Genomic DNA, 16,483 nt, shown 5'->3' with positions numbered 1-16,483 from the left:
AGAAAGCTTTATAAGAAAAAAGAAATACCACTGATTTTTACAGGTGTTTAATAAAGATAAGCTGAAAAAAGGGTTCCTATTTTAAGCTTGGTGATAGCTAAAAATGCATTCAAATATGTTCAAAAGCAATCTGAAGTCTCCTAAAAATGGCTGTTTAAAAGTATTCAAGAAAACAGTAAAAATGCAAATAATATTTGTCACATTATTGTAGGATATGGGACAAAAATGCTCATAAATTCAAAGAACCCTGCTGAGGCAAACCGCATTTCATTTAAATATGACATTATTTGGGAGTCATTAAAACAGGAATAATGTGTATCGGTTGCATTGTAAAGGTTAGTATGAAAAAACAGCAAAAGTTTCCTCATAGTAGAATGAGTAGTGCAAGGGACTGTGAGCATAACACCCTTAATTTTAGTTGTAGCTGTGTCATGGGAAATAAAAAGACTTAATGTAATTGATAATTCACTACTGTAGAAAATACTACAGCAAAAATAATGAGGAACCACCAGTATTCTCAAGAATCTTGGTCCAATATTCTAACATCCTTCACATACATTACAATGAGACTGATTTTAAAAAACAAATAAAAAGGGTATCAACAATGACTGCTGACTTTCCACTGAGAAATGTGTTCAATCCTGAGAAACAGAAAAGTATACAGTGCCTTGGGATTGCTACAAAATATATACAACTTCTCTCATCCTTCCATTCAAACACTTTTCCTGATTTTTTTTTTTTAATATGGAAATATAAAACCACTTAGTGGGACCCTAATAGGCTACACAGAAGTGGGCTGATATGTTGGTTTTAATATAAAGAGCCTAACTCTCACAATTAAAAGCGTCTAACCTTGCTGAAGAGAGATGTTTTCTAGCTACAGCCACAAAGAACCTTCTGCAATTTGAGTTGAGCAGCTTTCATTTACATAGACTTGCATAAGTCTGTCTGTATTCACTTCTAAAAACATAGCAAAATAATGCTAAAAGACCCCCAAAACTCTGGAGTTGCCATTCTGAACCTCAAACTGTTCCCTGCAGTCAATCAGCATCATTAATTGCTGGTTATTTGTACATGGAAATCAAGATGTAGATGCACGCAGAGGCCTTGATTACGCAGGCATTTAGTCAGTGGCTTGACTATTGTGAGTAGCTTTTGGAGAAGCAATCAAATTAAGCATCCCATTAAACATTTGATGTAGGTAAATCAGCTCCTGGGTCTTAAAATTTGATCCATCTTGCTTTCCTCCATCTATTAGATTCATTTGTATTTGTAAAAAATCAATCATGCACTTGTCTTAAGTCTTGCCTTAATTCTGTCAATGAATTTAAACACATCACATACAGCACGTTCATGTAGTTTAAACTCAGCTATGAAGACCCATTATGGTTCTGAGTTAAAATAATTGTGCATCACACCCTGCTAAATGGTGGCTCGCCTGGAAGTGATGCCAGTCACCTGAACTGGTCTCTCTTACAACCCATGTTGTGTCTGTTCCCTTCTGATATGTATTGGGCTGTGCAGTCTGAAGGGATGGGGAAAGGGGCTGGGGTGTTAGACTGCCTCTTACTAACGAGGCAAAAGTCCCTCAGACACGTACACGTTGCCCCGAGTCAGCGCTGCTGATGCCACCTTTGTTGGCAGCTGTGACCGAGCAGGGTTTTGGGGAAGACCCAGCAAAATGCTCACCAGGCAGGCAGTACTCACCTAGCGCCTTCATTCAGAGCCCAACAGTACTACTATTCAAAATACGTTTCTACTAAACGGTGGGGGTTTTTTTGGTGGTAGTACAATCTGTACCACTATGTTTACCCACCTCTCAGACAAAATGTGTGGCCTTTCCCAAAGCTGTTCTGAATAGACCAGAATAATGCCAGCAGGCTTTTGCTGAAGACCTCCACAACTGGCCCACTCTGCATTGCACCACATGGTATGTCATGTCCCGAAATCTTCATGTGGTCTACACCAATTTGTATTCACGTTATTTTCTTTGAGCTTGAAATTGATTTGTGATGTTCTCTCTGAAGGCTCACAATTTACATAATTTGCCATTATTCCTGCATCACACACTACTCCACATTGGGGGCTAAATTCTTCACCACGGAAGCAGTCAGGCACGGGCTTAACTTTAAGCAGAAGAGGTCCTATGAGACATCTCTGCTACTGCTCACATGCTATACTTAAACATACACTTATTTACTTTGTCGTGCAATAGCCTATACCTAACATAGCTTCTTGGAGCTATTAAAAGTGGACACACAATAACTGCAAGTAGGATTGGGCTTACTGTCTCCACAGATTTGTGCTAATATACCAGCGTCTCAAGACATCGCTTCATTTTCATAACAAGGAGGAGATTTAATTTCTTCAGATTTGTGTAAAAAGCAATTTAGAAACTTTGCAACAATGATATTGCTTCCCATAAATGCCAAATTGGTAAAAACATCATAAGAGGCAAACGCAGCACACTCACAATATCATTTTTTCTATCTTAAGTACCAGCATTATTCAAAGACATTATACTGCTAAGTATCCAAATAATTCATTCACTTTAAGGATCGAAAGCATAATATTATTTTGTTAAATTAAGCTCTCTCTTTTCCAAATCCCTCATTTCCACTTAAATATAAAGGGAGGGAATAAAGGCATCTGAAATGCATCTGTGCATGAGGCTTTTATTCTTAGTTTTCAAGCTTTGTTCTGCGCTGGTCGGGGTGTGCACTTGCCTTCTTGTTGAGTACCAAAACACAAAAATAGTTGCAATAATAATTGCAATTCCTTGTCCTGGATCATAAAACAAGCCTCAGGTATCATCTCATTCCTGCCTTCCATTGCTAGCAGGAAGGAGGAGGTTGGCAAGGGAAAACATCAGTTACCTTTAACTTACTGGCACCACTGTAATACAGTATCTCCAGTTAAAAAGAAATTATAATACGTGAAAGTGACTGTTTAAAATGATAGCAAAGATCAAGAGTTCTGACTATCGTAGGCTAGGGGGGAGGCAGACAGCCTGATTTTGAGCACACCCTATTAATTGATGAACATCAGGACTTTGTGGTCATTTAACACTCTCTATAAATGAAGACTTGATAACAGCTATTGATCTCAGTTTTCCTGGAAGAGGATCCCTGGGCTCAGCAATGAGCAGTTTTGCTTCTCTCAGTTCATAAATACAAGAATAGAGCTATTGCTCAAATGCCACCCTAACTGCTGAAAATGAAATAAAAGTAAAATTTCAGTGCAGTGTGGAAGTAATACAGGTGTATTTCCACAGGGTTTTTTGAGTAGATAGCCCAAGGTTAATATAATCTCAAATTTCCTTATGGGAAATACAGAATTGCCACAGCTGACCCCAGCTATCATTTGAAAATATTTTCTTAGTAAATGTCTACTCAAACCATAGAAATATATAAGTTACTGTCCTTATTTATTGATTGATCTTCCTTGTGTTACCATGGAACTTGAATACCTCTGAACATTAATGAATTCAGCCTAACAACATACAAGATGGGACTATGGGCATCTCTGCTGCCCGGGCAAGAAGCTGAGGCAGGGAACGGGAAGTATTGGGTTGTTGCATCCCCAACGCAACTGTGTTATAAGAAACAGCTCAAAACAGCTATGGTCTGTCCTGTCTTATTCTTTTGTCATGCAAAAATTTTCCCCATTTCCTTCTTTCTACCTTTTCTCCCTAGAGCTCTGCTATTGGCTGGTCAAATCAAAAGCCGATTTCTAAAACTTTGTGTGATGCTGCCAGAAGTGCCTATATCACTGATAATATATTTACAGACGATTTAAACAGGGAAAATTAATCCCCCCTCTTTCTTTTCATCTCCCCTTCCCCAAAATCAGAAAAACAATCTCTACATCTCCTGACCCCCAGTTCAGATTAAACCTGGATGTCAAAGAAGAGACCTAGAAATAGGTGCATGTCCCTTCCAATATGGATTTAAGGAGAAGCTATACAAGTAGATGAACTGTTGAACTCAGTCCTGTGTCTTAAAAATACATTTCATTGGGATCGTTAATGCACGATATAAGTACCCAAAAGATGTAAAAGAATTCTGAAAAATGAATTAAGGACGTATTGCCATCTCCAGCAAAATAATAAAAGTAGAGAGATTAAGAGGCAAGCATATCTTTTTGAATTGTAAAATAGGTTTATAGGTCTTCTAATAACAACTTTTACTCAAACCTTACATAAATAGGCTTATATGATACAAATATTATGTGGGCTATGTGGAAACTACAAGGTCCCTAATCATGTTTAGGGATTACTTGACAGAACAGAGACATTTCATTCCTATTGGACCTAGGGATTACAGCAAAGAAACATCTAATATTCCATTTTTTAATTTCATGCATTTTTTATTTACCTTTAATGATGCTGTATATATTCATCATCCTGAAATATTAAAACAGTATGAAAAAAGTAATAAATTGGTGGAAAATTTAGGGAATGGGAATGCAACAGCACGCAAATCATACACTATCAAGTGCTTGATACACATTTAAAATTACTGCCTAGTACAGCAAAGCCAAATTCCTGGCAGATTTCTGAAGCGCAAAGTCACAATAAGAAGATCAGCAGAACAGACTGAAATAATAGAATATTCATCCCCCTAATCCATATGCAATTCTTTAGGGCTTTTTTTTAACAATGCATATGAGGTCTGACTGTATTCAGGATTTAAATAAGTTGTCTCTCTCTCTCTCTCTCTCTCACACACACACACACACACTCACTCTGTTTTTGTTAAAAAAAAGTATATACAGTTATCATTTCTGCTCTACTGCACCCACATTGACAAGGTTAGCACATCCCCTCACACCTCAGATGAAACAATAGCATTTTAAACAACAGAAGTGTTAAAAGAAATACATTTATGCATACCACTGAAACCTTCTGCAACAGCTTTGTTGGAAGGAGGGGGTCCAGTTTGCCTGGGAAAGGGAATTTTTTTCTTTAATTTTTTTTTAACTCTTTCCTACTTAATTCTAAATAATTACTAGTTAAAGTAATTTCACATTTAGATATTAGCAATAAAATTTTGAAACCAGTATTAAATCTTTGAGATCATGCCTTTCTCTCGAGGGAGATGTAATTTTAGATCTAGTATTGTATAAAGGGACAGAGACCTACAGACAAATAAATCATCACTCAAAAGACAGATGCTGATGATAATAATGATACATGTAGAAAATGTGCGTGAGGATGGGTGATGGGGAGGTGTAGTATAAAACTTCCATCACCATGCATGAGATTACTGAATTACTTTCAAGTAGTGCAAAGCCACAGCTGAGTTATAGATGTTCCTCCAAACAGGAGTATGAAGAAATTCATACCCTATCATACAGTCATACAAAGCCTGAAGTTGAGATCAAGCAGGTTTTACACAGGTTTAACTCTTTGATTAGGCTGCAGAATATCAACACCACAGACAGTTGATATAAAATAAATGTACCCAAACATAAGACATTTGCAACAGTAATATTAATACACGTGGACTTGCTAAATAAAGGTGCCTATACGTGATAATTATGACGGCCACATGCAGAAAGCAGCTTTCGCAACCATCACGACAGTTCTTGTCACAACTCTGTTATAGTGAGGCAAAGGAGCACTAAGACAGGTGATGGCACAGGGAAAGCCATCTGGTAAGTGAGAAAGAGCAGCCACATCCTGTCAAAACCTGAATGCCCAAATGTAGCTACATGCTATTTGTAGTAACAGGTCTCATGAGAAATGGCCCAGGGTGTAGACTGCTGCTGAGCATTTACCAGGACTTTGGGTTTCTACCTGGTGAGGGACATGCTGAGCCAACCCCCTTCAAATCATGCTCATGTGTTTTTAGCCAAACTGCGATACCAGTTGACATCGCTATTCAAATTGCAAGGTTACTGCTTTGATTCAATACAGACTAAACATATTTCATGAAAGATATTCTTTTTGGCAAGGAACCTGCTTTTCTTTGGTAATAACCTGCTATGATTTATGTGGTTGTGACACCAGTACCTGCCCATATTGCGATGCCCATCTATTGACACAGAGTCCAAACTTATTGGTGTTTATTGCTTACAGGTATCTAATTATTATTGATGGATGGGGGGGAATCATAACCATACTGAAATCAGCTGCAACAGTCCAGCAACAACAGGGCTAGAATACACCCATCCTGTTTGCGTATTTTGCAAAAGAATAAGCATTCTTAGAAAGGATTTGATCTGTACTAGTGAGAAAGGTGTTACGTTGTGTGAGGAAATAAAAGACAAATTAACATCAAACTTCTGATAGAAAATATGATGAATAAACAAGGTCTATTAATGCATACTAAACTTTGGAGAGAAAGTCTGATAGATGCCCTGCAGAACTGCATTGGACCAAATCTGAATCTCAAAGGCACAGGTGGCAGCAGCTTCACTGCAAACATACCACGGTTTTAAAAGACAGGGCAATTAAGCAAAAGTACAAAGTACCATTTAATTTTTTGGGAAAAAGAAAAAAAAATGCTATAGAAGGAAGCAGGGATTTATTAAAGAGGAATAAAGACCACCCAGTGAAAATTAGGGTATACCTGAAATACATTAGTGCTACTCTTCCTTCTGCTATCCTTTATTTTACAGGATGTAACACATGCCTATACGAGTCTTTATTTTAGTGAAGACAACAACTGTTTGTGACAGAGAAGGCTAGAAAAGAACAGGAAATCTGCCCAAATTTCAAAACTTTTTTCCAAAGCACAGAGCTATTAAAGCTTTTCTACAAGTGTTTGTAAATATGGTAAATGCTTTTTAATGCGCACAAGGAATATTTTGTTTCTTGTACTTATTCAGAGAAATAGTTCAACCACCTTCTTTAGAAAGTTTCTAAGCAAGCAACACAGACATATATTTGGAATATGAAAGTTTAATCCTACTCATTAAAACATGACAAACTTATAATTAATTGAGAATGGAGTCAATAACGAGAACATCCTTCAATGTAATGATGTTGGTACTATCAGCTTGTAATATGGGAATACATTATAGAAAGTGAAGTATAATATGGAAAATTACAAGTAAGTTTAAAAAAAAAGAACAGTCTGAAAGTTCTTACTTGGGCCCAATCTTTAAAACACAGATTTTAAATCCTCGAAAGTTACATTTTCCCGGTCATCAAGTGAGATAATACATTATGTTGTTTTCCTGTGATGAGGAATAATTCAAGGTCTTACATTGCCTGATTAATCTCACAACCAATATTTAGAAAAGGTTTCTCTTTGAGCTAATCAAACTTGACAAAAGCAATCTTCAAACTACGCCACACTCACTGATTTGTAAGATATCTCAAACTTGTGTTTTATTAAATGCAGTTTAAATTAGCAACAGCTCTAAATCCACCTCCTTATGACACTGCCTGAATCTCACAGACAGTACATGAGGTAGGTAAAAAGAAAACACATCCAGATCAAAATTATTAGGACAAACTTTTTTTCAAATGAAGAACACCATTTTAGTTTTAAGATAGCACCCATCTACATCCCTATGGTTCTCATTACGTTGCATTTTGGGAGATAGTTGCCAATGGTATTCAGTTTACTTTTCCTTCTGGAGCTAACTGCCTTTAACCTTACTGGATAGGGTATATCCAGTGATTACTCCAAATAATGCTTATTTCTTCATACATATTAAAGAGGACAACTTTCAATATACAATTTTACTACATTCTCAGGCTTTCAGTATCACAACAGTGTCACTAGGTTAAAGGACATTACTCCAGAAGAGCAACATTGTGATGGTACAGCTGTCACCATGAGGACAACTGGTAGGGAAGCACTACAACACTGACTAGTAGGGAACACTGTGGGAAAGCATGTAAATACCATCCCAATCTTCACCTTCACTACCAATTAATGTTGATAGTTTCCCTTCTTTCTGTGAGCAGTCATACGTGTGCGAACAGGATTTTCCTGTGGTTTGAGAATGTGTTTAAATTTGGTTGCCTGACTCCCAGCACTAAAAGAGATTCCTGAGTTAGCACAGCTGAGCAGGAGAAAGAAAAATATGGGAGAGATAAGTATTAATTCTCTAGTGAAAATATCCCAAAAGGAAATCAGGCCTCCAGCTTATTCTTCCTCTCAAGTCACACTTAAGTTCTGGATAAATAGGTTTCTAAGCTACTGACTCCTCTCTATTTCCTTATGGTTGTGTACAACAGAGAGACCGTGTTTCAACATAGGCAATGTCTACAATCACATGACATCATATAATAAATACTCCATTAACAAAGACTCACATGTACTAGAAGTTGCTAGTGCAAATCTTTTTCAGACCCAAGGAAGGATATCCAAATACGGGGTAACACACTCTGACTGGGAAGACTATCAGTGAATTTCTCTGTTTGTTTATATAAATGGGCCAATGCTTTTTAAAGCACTTCAGAGCACTTAACTAAAGCAAACAAGCACTTGAACTTTAAAGATCTAGCAAGAGAAGCCATTGACAAGTATGACTTCACTTAGTAAATCCTAATATCTTTGTGACCTTTCATTCATACAGTCTCTTCATGAAGAGAAGCACAAGGTTCTCATCTCAACTCAGTTCTGCTGCAAGATACAGAGAGAGGTCAGCAATTGCCTAGCTCCCTTTTATTTCTTTTTGTTAAAGCAAACCGCTTTATTTTTTCCTATACAGGGATCCTGGGCCGACAGTAGTCTTTAGAAAGCAGTTTCTGATTCTGGAAGCTTATTGTCTCTCTTATTTGGCCTTTAAAGTAGGAATTTTCCATCTTATGAATCTCCTTTTCAACTCCTTGATATCCATGATAGCTAAGCCTTGATTTGGGAATATAACATTTACCAAACACCATCCTATTAATTCCCAGCAGGTGAATAATGCTGTGGGAATAGCTTGCTACGCTCAGAAAAAGGGTGCCTTTGGTAAGTAGTCTGGTAACGGCACTAGTGTCACATGCATCTTTTGGGTCTTCATACTTATAATACCCTCCCTAGCTACTGCATTATGTACAATTACACCAGTGATTTCCTGACCTAGATTGGTGTGATCTGATTCACATATACCTTTTTGCTGATAAATCAGCAACCAAATGAATACTCTGAAATATTATTCTATAGCTTTGGACAGTATATTTTTTTGAAACTTCATGATTTCATGTGGGTCAAGTAACATACAACTTTATAGCTGGGCTCTGTCAAATCAGGTTTGCTGTATGCTCCGAGAAACAGTATGGATTTATGCATTTTGAAGAAAGGCAATTTTCAGCAGGAGAATGCCACTGATGTGTGCCAGTCCAACTCAAGTGTTGAGCTGTCCCTGAGAACCAAGAAGGTGGTGCTTAAACCAAACTTTTCCATTCAGTAGCAGGTGCATCTCATTCCCTAAAATTCTGCAGCACATTTTGATTTTTATTTCTCTCCGACTGTATTTTGCATGCAGTCTGCATAACGTGGCAGGAGAGAGGTGGCAGAATAAACCTTTACTTTAACCTGGTCATTATCATCTCAGAGAAAGGATATAAAGTATTTTTAAGATATATTCTGGAGCTCGTTAGCCACATTGGGATTTCAGTTTGTTAGTTTTAGGGGACATGCCACATGTTCTGAAAGTGGTACTGGCTGTTTGGGATTTGTACTCGCTAGTGTGGTAATGAACATTCTTGAAACCCTATTTTGCTAGAAAAAAAAAAAAAAAAAGAGACGCATTTGAGAAAATGAACTACTTGGTGCTAAAGCCTCAGTCTGTGCACAGTTCCTAAAAGAAAAAGCTTTGAAAAGTCTTTAAAATACCCTACAAGTTATAATTGGGTTTTAATGTATAAAACGGCTGAGTAATTTAAATGTTTGGAAAAGAAAACAGTCTTTCCTAGAGTTTATGAAGTGATAAGTCTATTTCTTAGAATGATTAACTATGAATCCTGATTTCAAACACGAGTGTCTACTAGCATATGCTCTCCACAGCTGACATTGTAAGATCCAGTTTTATCCGATTAATATTCGAGGGCCCGATTCTGATATTAAATCCCCATTCACCGCCTCCTGCTTGAATAAGTGCTTTGGTGTCTATAGAAGTAATTTTACTTCCTACTCTTAAACAAAAAGTGAAGTCAGGATTAAGCTCTGCTCATAATACATTTTGATTTACTGAATGCCACAAGTTAGATTTGTATGTACAGGATGCATATCATGACATTCCCACTGGAAACTGAAAAACCACCACCAAGGCCAGAAACCTAGTAACATTCAAGGATAATACAATACTCATTCACTTAAAGAAAATTTTTTAGTAGTGAATGCATATTAGAAAGACAGATGCAGTAGAGCCAGAACAGCATAAAGCATTCTTTTGGGTAAGAATGCCCCACATAACATCCCTTTTTAGAACAGTGATAAAACAAGACTATGACCAAAAAAAATGTAATTCAGTTTTGAACACACTGTAAATAAGTAACAAGATCTAATTATTTAGAAAGACCTTCAAGATCCCATGGCTTTGGTAGAAATTAATTAAAGGGTGAAATTAGAGAATAGAAGAAAAACTTCGACAAGATGAACTGCGAGAGAAAGAGAGACAAAAGCAGTGAAAAGAAACAGATCCAGGGAAAGTACTGGTCTACTTCATTCTAATAATAGAGTCATCAACAGAATATCTGTATGCACTAACACCTAATTTGAGCATCCTGGATTCTGATCCTGATTTCCAGAGATGGCAACTACATATTAAAAAAAATACTTAAATTGCTCATTACTAGAAATAGATTGATTTGCATGAGAAAGGTGCAGAGTTAGATTCCCATTTAATTTACGAATATTAAGATCATAAAATGGTCTCAAAGTAAGTCCTAACTCCCAGGCTAACACTTTCCTCCTGTTGGTAACAGCACCATTGCCCCTGGGACCTGGGAAATAACACATACAGTGGTCGCAGGGAAGAGGCAGTTTGAGCGAGCCCAGCAAATACTGAGCAAGGGTTTAGGAGATGAGCATAAGAACTTGCAATTCTGTTCAGTATTCAAAGACTAATAGAGAAACATCCAAGTGGGAAACACCATCAACAATGAAAGGCCTGAGTTTATTTATGTCCATCCGAGCACCTGACAACACAGGTCAGGGGCAAATAGCTCAACCCAGCCAGAAACTTGGGAAAGTTCAGTAGAAGTGGAAGGATCTGCTCATATGGAGCAACTTCCAAAGCTGTGGTCGCGCTCAACTTTTCTGTTTCTCATTAGATTTCCTCCCTTCAGCAAAACTTGCTGGTACACATGGTCAGCTACTTTGTTTATTCTTAAGTATATGATCACAGAATGACCAAAGAAACATGAGTTTACCCTGCTACAGAAGTTAATTGCCAGAGTAATCCAACATGGAGAATGTTGGGCACAAGAGACGATGGCTGATATTCTACAGTCAGCACATTTTGAAGTGCTTACTGGTTTTAGGTTTTAAATTGTTTACTAAATACTAATTTTAGCCATGGTTTGTTTTTTTTCTTGGGGGTGGGGGTGAGTGAGTGGTGTTAAATTCAATATAAGCAAATCACCAAGGTATTAGAAAAACAGCAGCTAATTTACCTGCTACTTCAGAGCATAGCTCAGGGATCTAAATTATTGTTTTCCCATACTTCCAGCTCTGTGCTAGACATTAGGCTGTCAGAAGCATCTTCATGCCCTGAACACTACATGTGAAAACTCTTATTTTTGTGTTCTAACACTTTACCTAAGCACAGTTGCTTATACAGTTAAAAGCTGCCTTAGTGTTTTTCAAAACCATACTGAAGTATGGGATCACCCTTTGTTTTGAATGTAAGAGTTTGTTTTACCCAAGACAACAGCTCATCAACTTGTAGGACCTTCAGCCACTAACCTCGCTCTCATCTATAAGTGTTTAACACGTTTCCTTGTTTTAACATATCGAACATTTACAGCAGCCAAAATGCATTTATTTAACATAACTAAAAATGCTGTCTCTGATCACCCAGTACTCTTTGAAAGTTCAAGAGCAGGACCAAAATTTGAAAGGTTGGTTTAAAGATTAAGTGTGAGCCATTGCTGTGTCTGAAGTGATACACTTCAGGAGGTAAACCACCCCCCCACTGCTGGCTGTGGTCTCCCACCACCCCCGGCAGCTCCTGCGTGCTCATTCCACCAGAGAAATCGCAGAGGAGAGGGAGCGAACCCCCTTCGTGGACTCACCATCCTTTTCTAGTCACATTCACTACGCATTGCATTAGAAAATCGTAACGGTGTTAAAATATTTTGGCAGGATTTGTTATGGCCAGATCACTCACTTCCTTTGGGACACACAAAGCCTCCTCTGGCAATGAAACAGCCCAAATGTCAGCAAATCCTATAGAACAGAAAACGGTCTGTCAATGTAAAGCCTAAATGAATCTCCAATTAAACAAAACAAAACTGAATAACATAAAAATGCACATACAGAGAAAAGAAACAACCTAGAAATGTTCACTTTTTATTAAGGTGTTTTGCTTTTTTTCCCCACCCTCCAGAAACTTTTTAACAGCATTACAATGTATTCATCACAAGGTGCTATTAGAGCACAAGCTCACTCCAAGTGTTACCAATTCACGGACAGATTAGAGGGCACATTAATAACATAGTTAATATGAAGTGTTTAGAGCCTTTACGTCCGTGACAAATACGACTCAGCCAAATTTCCTGACCATTGAGGCCACGGAGGAACAATTTGGTAGATTTCATCAACAGTTCTAATTATGTTCCTGTCAAGTCGAGAACAAAGTAATCCATAACTGGGGGGCTGCTCAGAGACAGTGCCACGCGAGAGTAATTTATGCCCAAGACACAGGGCCCTCGCTGTAGTTAGTGTGCACAACGCTTGACTAACAAGTGGGTTCACAAAAAGGAATTTATTAGGGGAAACGCAGCCCTCCAGCTCCGAGCGGCTCGTCAGGTGCAAGCTTCGGAGGAGTTATGAGGCAAAGTCTTCTTGTTTATACAAGCATCTGAAGTCCATGCTGGCCTCATCAGGTTTTATAACACAGGATTTCAGCCCAAAGCATGGTACAGGCTTCTGCCGGAGCTAGGCGAGCCCGCTGCTGAGGCCAAGGTGTGACCCAGTGCTTTTAAAAAACATTTCAGTCCTGTGTCGCCAGCAGCACCACCTCAGAGGCTGAGCGGTACCGATGCCCTTTTGTGATCCTATAAATAACACGCTAATGAAAGATGCAAAGGGATTATTAGTAACAGTAAACTAAAACGTCACAATACACAACACATTTCTTACCACAGCCTGACTGGGAAACAGACTGAAAAAGGGAAGGGGAGGGGGCGCTAAACAGGGGAGAAGCTGTCATGTAATTTTGAGTCATTTTCCACTGTGATCTATATTGGGACGCAGCTTCTACCCTTTCAAACAGGATCATTTTATATATGACGCTCTTGCTGCATTTCACAAAAAGGTAGGAATGTCTCCCTAGCGCTAGGAGAAGTGCAAAGCCTGGCAGTGGTCATTCAGGACTGGTTACTTGGATAAGTAGTAAGATGTTAAAGAAAGTAAAATGATGCATTTCAAGTGTAATTGAGAACAGTATCTGTGAACACAGGGAAAAATAACATTAGCAAAAAGTAGATTCATGTGATAAATACAAAACAATGGGTTTTAAAGCATAGTTTTCTGAATGTAGCTGTGGGCATACACTGCTGTCAGCAGTTTAGGTTTTTATTTAACAAGACAAAAACCACAGAACTTAAAAAAAAAAGTGTAATTTTACAGCGCTTTCTTTGATAGTGAAGAAACAAGCTTATAAAAGTGTTACCAGCTAACCAAAGCAGCAGCCTGCTTTAGTGGATTAAACATCAGCTCAGATAAGGGGAATGCTCAAACTGAGCGTCCGTTTCAGAGTCCGACTTGCCATGTGGCCCCAGGAAGGTTGCCTTCTTCACCCACATTCCCCACTGGTAGAATGGGTGCAAGTGTGTGAAGGCAAGGAAGTTGTTGCCATGTGACATATCTTACCAATGGATTTTTGGCTGTACAAAAATGTTACTAGCTTCACTGAACTATTGGTTTTACTTCACCTTTTAAATACTAGTTGAACACTGGCACAGAGTGAATGCAGAGCACGGTTGTGGAGCACTACATCAAAACCCCGAACTTCTCATTTCACACTCTACTAAGGTTTCTTATTCAAATTTGCTTGAACCTGTAAGTTCTCTGCTGCCAAGTTTAGGGAATTTCCCAGCACCTACTGAGCGGGACAGTATTAGTCTCATGCAACTGAAGCTTCACAGAATTATGATTACTTGCACCCTTTGCATCCAAGGATTAAAAAAAAAAAAAAAAAAAAAAAATACACTTCACAAGCATTGGTGGCTTAAGCTTCACAAGGAGGCAAAGGAAAAGGGAAGGACGCAGTCCCATTCCGCAGGTTTGAAAAGAGAAACCTCTCTGGTAAATCAGACAGACATTAATTCAGAAGCCAAGTGATGCCTGGACGTTGTAATTCCCAGACTCGTGATTCAGTCACAAGACACGCTTCCTTTCCTGGTGAAATGTCATGCTGCCACATGCTTCTGTTACAGAACACGTCTTAACCAAGTGTAGCAAAAGCATGATGATCCCATTAAGTATCTAACATCTAATACCTTGTGAAAACTAATTTAGTGCTTTATCAAATCTCTAGTTTGTATGTAGAGCATAAACTGGCTACATTTGCTAATAGGGCAGATTGACCCATCCCATATATTATCAAACCACATCAAAGTCTGCTGGAGGACATAGCCTTAGCTACTTATTATCCCTTGCATTAACTCTCTCACTAGCTACTCGACCAATGCATTTTCCTGTAATACATCTGTCATGATTTTGCAGAGAAATCAGCAATTCTGAACAGTGCAGCAGTTAGAGACAGATAACAGGACTAAACCCATCATGGTCACCTGGCTTTCCAATCTACTGTTAATTGGCACAGACGGAAGCCCTTAGAGCTAGACTTGCACAACAGCACACCACTGCTGGACTCCAGAGATTTGGTCTCTTAGTTAGATTTGTATTTTTAGATCTTTAGTCATTCACATGATTTTTTCACGATTTATTACATATGAGAGAAATAAAGTTGGATGCCAACACCTTCAAATTTACAAGATTTGTGGTTTTTTCTTCCAGAAAAAGGGCATCTTATGCAAGAGACCATGTGGCTTAGTAATCAGGAAAAAAGTGCTAGAATACTACTACTAATAATGTTAGCAGTATTAGATCAAATGAGAACATCTTTCTTGGCTTGGATGCTCTGCAACTGTATTCCCACATGTATTATATTTAGGGTCTTAATTGTGACACTGTATAATGCATTATATATCTGAAGCTGTGCTTCTAACTGTCTGGGAACTTGCATATATGGCTAACAGAGGGTTTGGGTTGGTTTGTTTTGTTTTTAGTTCACAGTTTCTATATTCTGATAGATAGTGTTTGTCTGTGGACTTGGAAATCCTGAGGTATTGCACATGGCTCTCTTACTGACCTTTTCTGGTCATTTGACTACCTATCATCACTGTAACCCAGAAGCTAGTGCTAGAATATTAAAAAAAAAAAAAAGCCAAAACATACCCTCTCCTCAAAAAGACAGAAATAAAAGATGCCTCTCTCACTTTGCATATGTGATCGTATATAGCTCTGAAATATAATTATATCCCTCATACAACCCTAGATGTTCACATTTAATTCTGTGGATTTGTTTGTTTTCTCTTTGTACAGTTTCTCAAGCACTGTCATCTTCTTTCCCCTTATAAATTCTGGCCCTCCATACCTTTAAACACTAATATAAACAAGTAAAAAGCATTTAGGGGGGATGTGGGGGGTATTATTATAAGTTTTGTAGTTTCTTGGTAATCCCAGATCCCATTAATGATGGGTCAATTTTTAATCCAGAGAATATTAAAAACTGCTTACTGCCCAGCCATGGTTTAGCATCACCAACTCAGGCAGGCTGATACAGAGAGTCTTCTACTGGAGAAAATTTCTAACAAGTAAACTTCTAGCCAGGGGGAATAAATTAGATTTAAAAAACCCAAAACAAAACAAAGAAGTGGGCAGTGAGTTAAAAATCACAATTCTATGTTACTGAATTGAACTGCAAGTCTTTGGACCTTTATCCCCTCCTTCCTTTCCCTCTGTATTTTTCTTCTTCTGTTTTTATGTTGAAATCACAGGAACTACGCAGCCTAGCAAGGCTGTAATCACTCAGCAGGAACCTGGCACAAGCACAATGCAACCACCAGCCAGGCAGCAGGAAAATGAAGGAAATCTCTCTCTCCCTCCCCCCTAGGTTTCTTAAAAGGGGCTCGGCGTGAATGAATCTTCCCGATAGCCACCAACAATTTCTTATTCCTTCCGAGCAATCATCAATTTCAGCATCAAGTGGTTTAGTGGCTCTACAACTGGTAGTGGCAGCAGAGTAAGCCCAGCATGCAAACGTTTTGGCTAATTTAAAACCCTTGTGCTGCCGAATCAAA

The 16,483-nt window shown here is 38.3% G+C and overlaps 1 protein-coding gene across 11 annotated transcripts in view; it reads right to left on the bottom strand.

Moving 5' to 3' along the window:
* ESRRG (estrogen related receptor gamma) overlaps nucleotides 1–16,483 on the bottom strand; it is a 408,226-nt gene that overhangs the window by 224,223 nt on the left and 167,520 nt on the right. For 4 of the 11 annotated variants that reach the window (XM_074817905.1, XM_074817908.1, XM_074817900.1 and 1 more), the window contains one exon: nucleotides 12,283–12,341. The exons of 6 other annotated variants lie outside the window; for them this stretch is intronic. Coding sequence is in view for 2 of the 5 variants with exons in the window: in XM_074817900.1 (XP_074674001.1) it covers nucleotides 12,283–12,341 (59 nt within the window). In the remaining 3 variants the exon portion in view is untranslated. Of the gene's footprint in view, nucleotides 1–12,187; nucleotides 12,342–16,483 lie in introns of those variants that run through there. One more of the 11 variants, XM_074817903.1, reaches the window with a different exon arrangement.

This window comes from Strix aluco, chromosome 3 (genome assembly GCF_031877795.1).
Source record: "Strix aluco isolate bStrAlu1 chromosome 3, bStrAlu1.hap1, whole genome shotgun sequence".
NCBI lineage: Eukaryota > Metazoa > Chordata > Aves > Strigiformes > Strigidae > Strix > Strix aluco.
The sequence above is the reverse complement of the archived record's forward strand: the minus strand, read 5'-3'. Positions and strand labels throughout refer to the sequence as shown.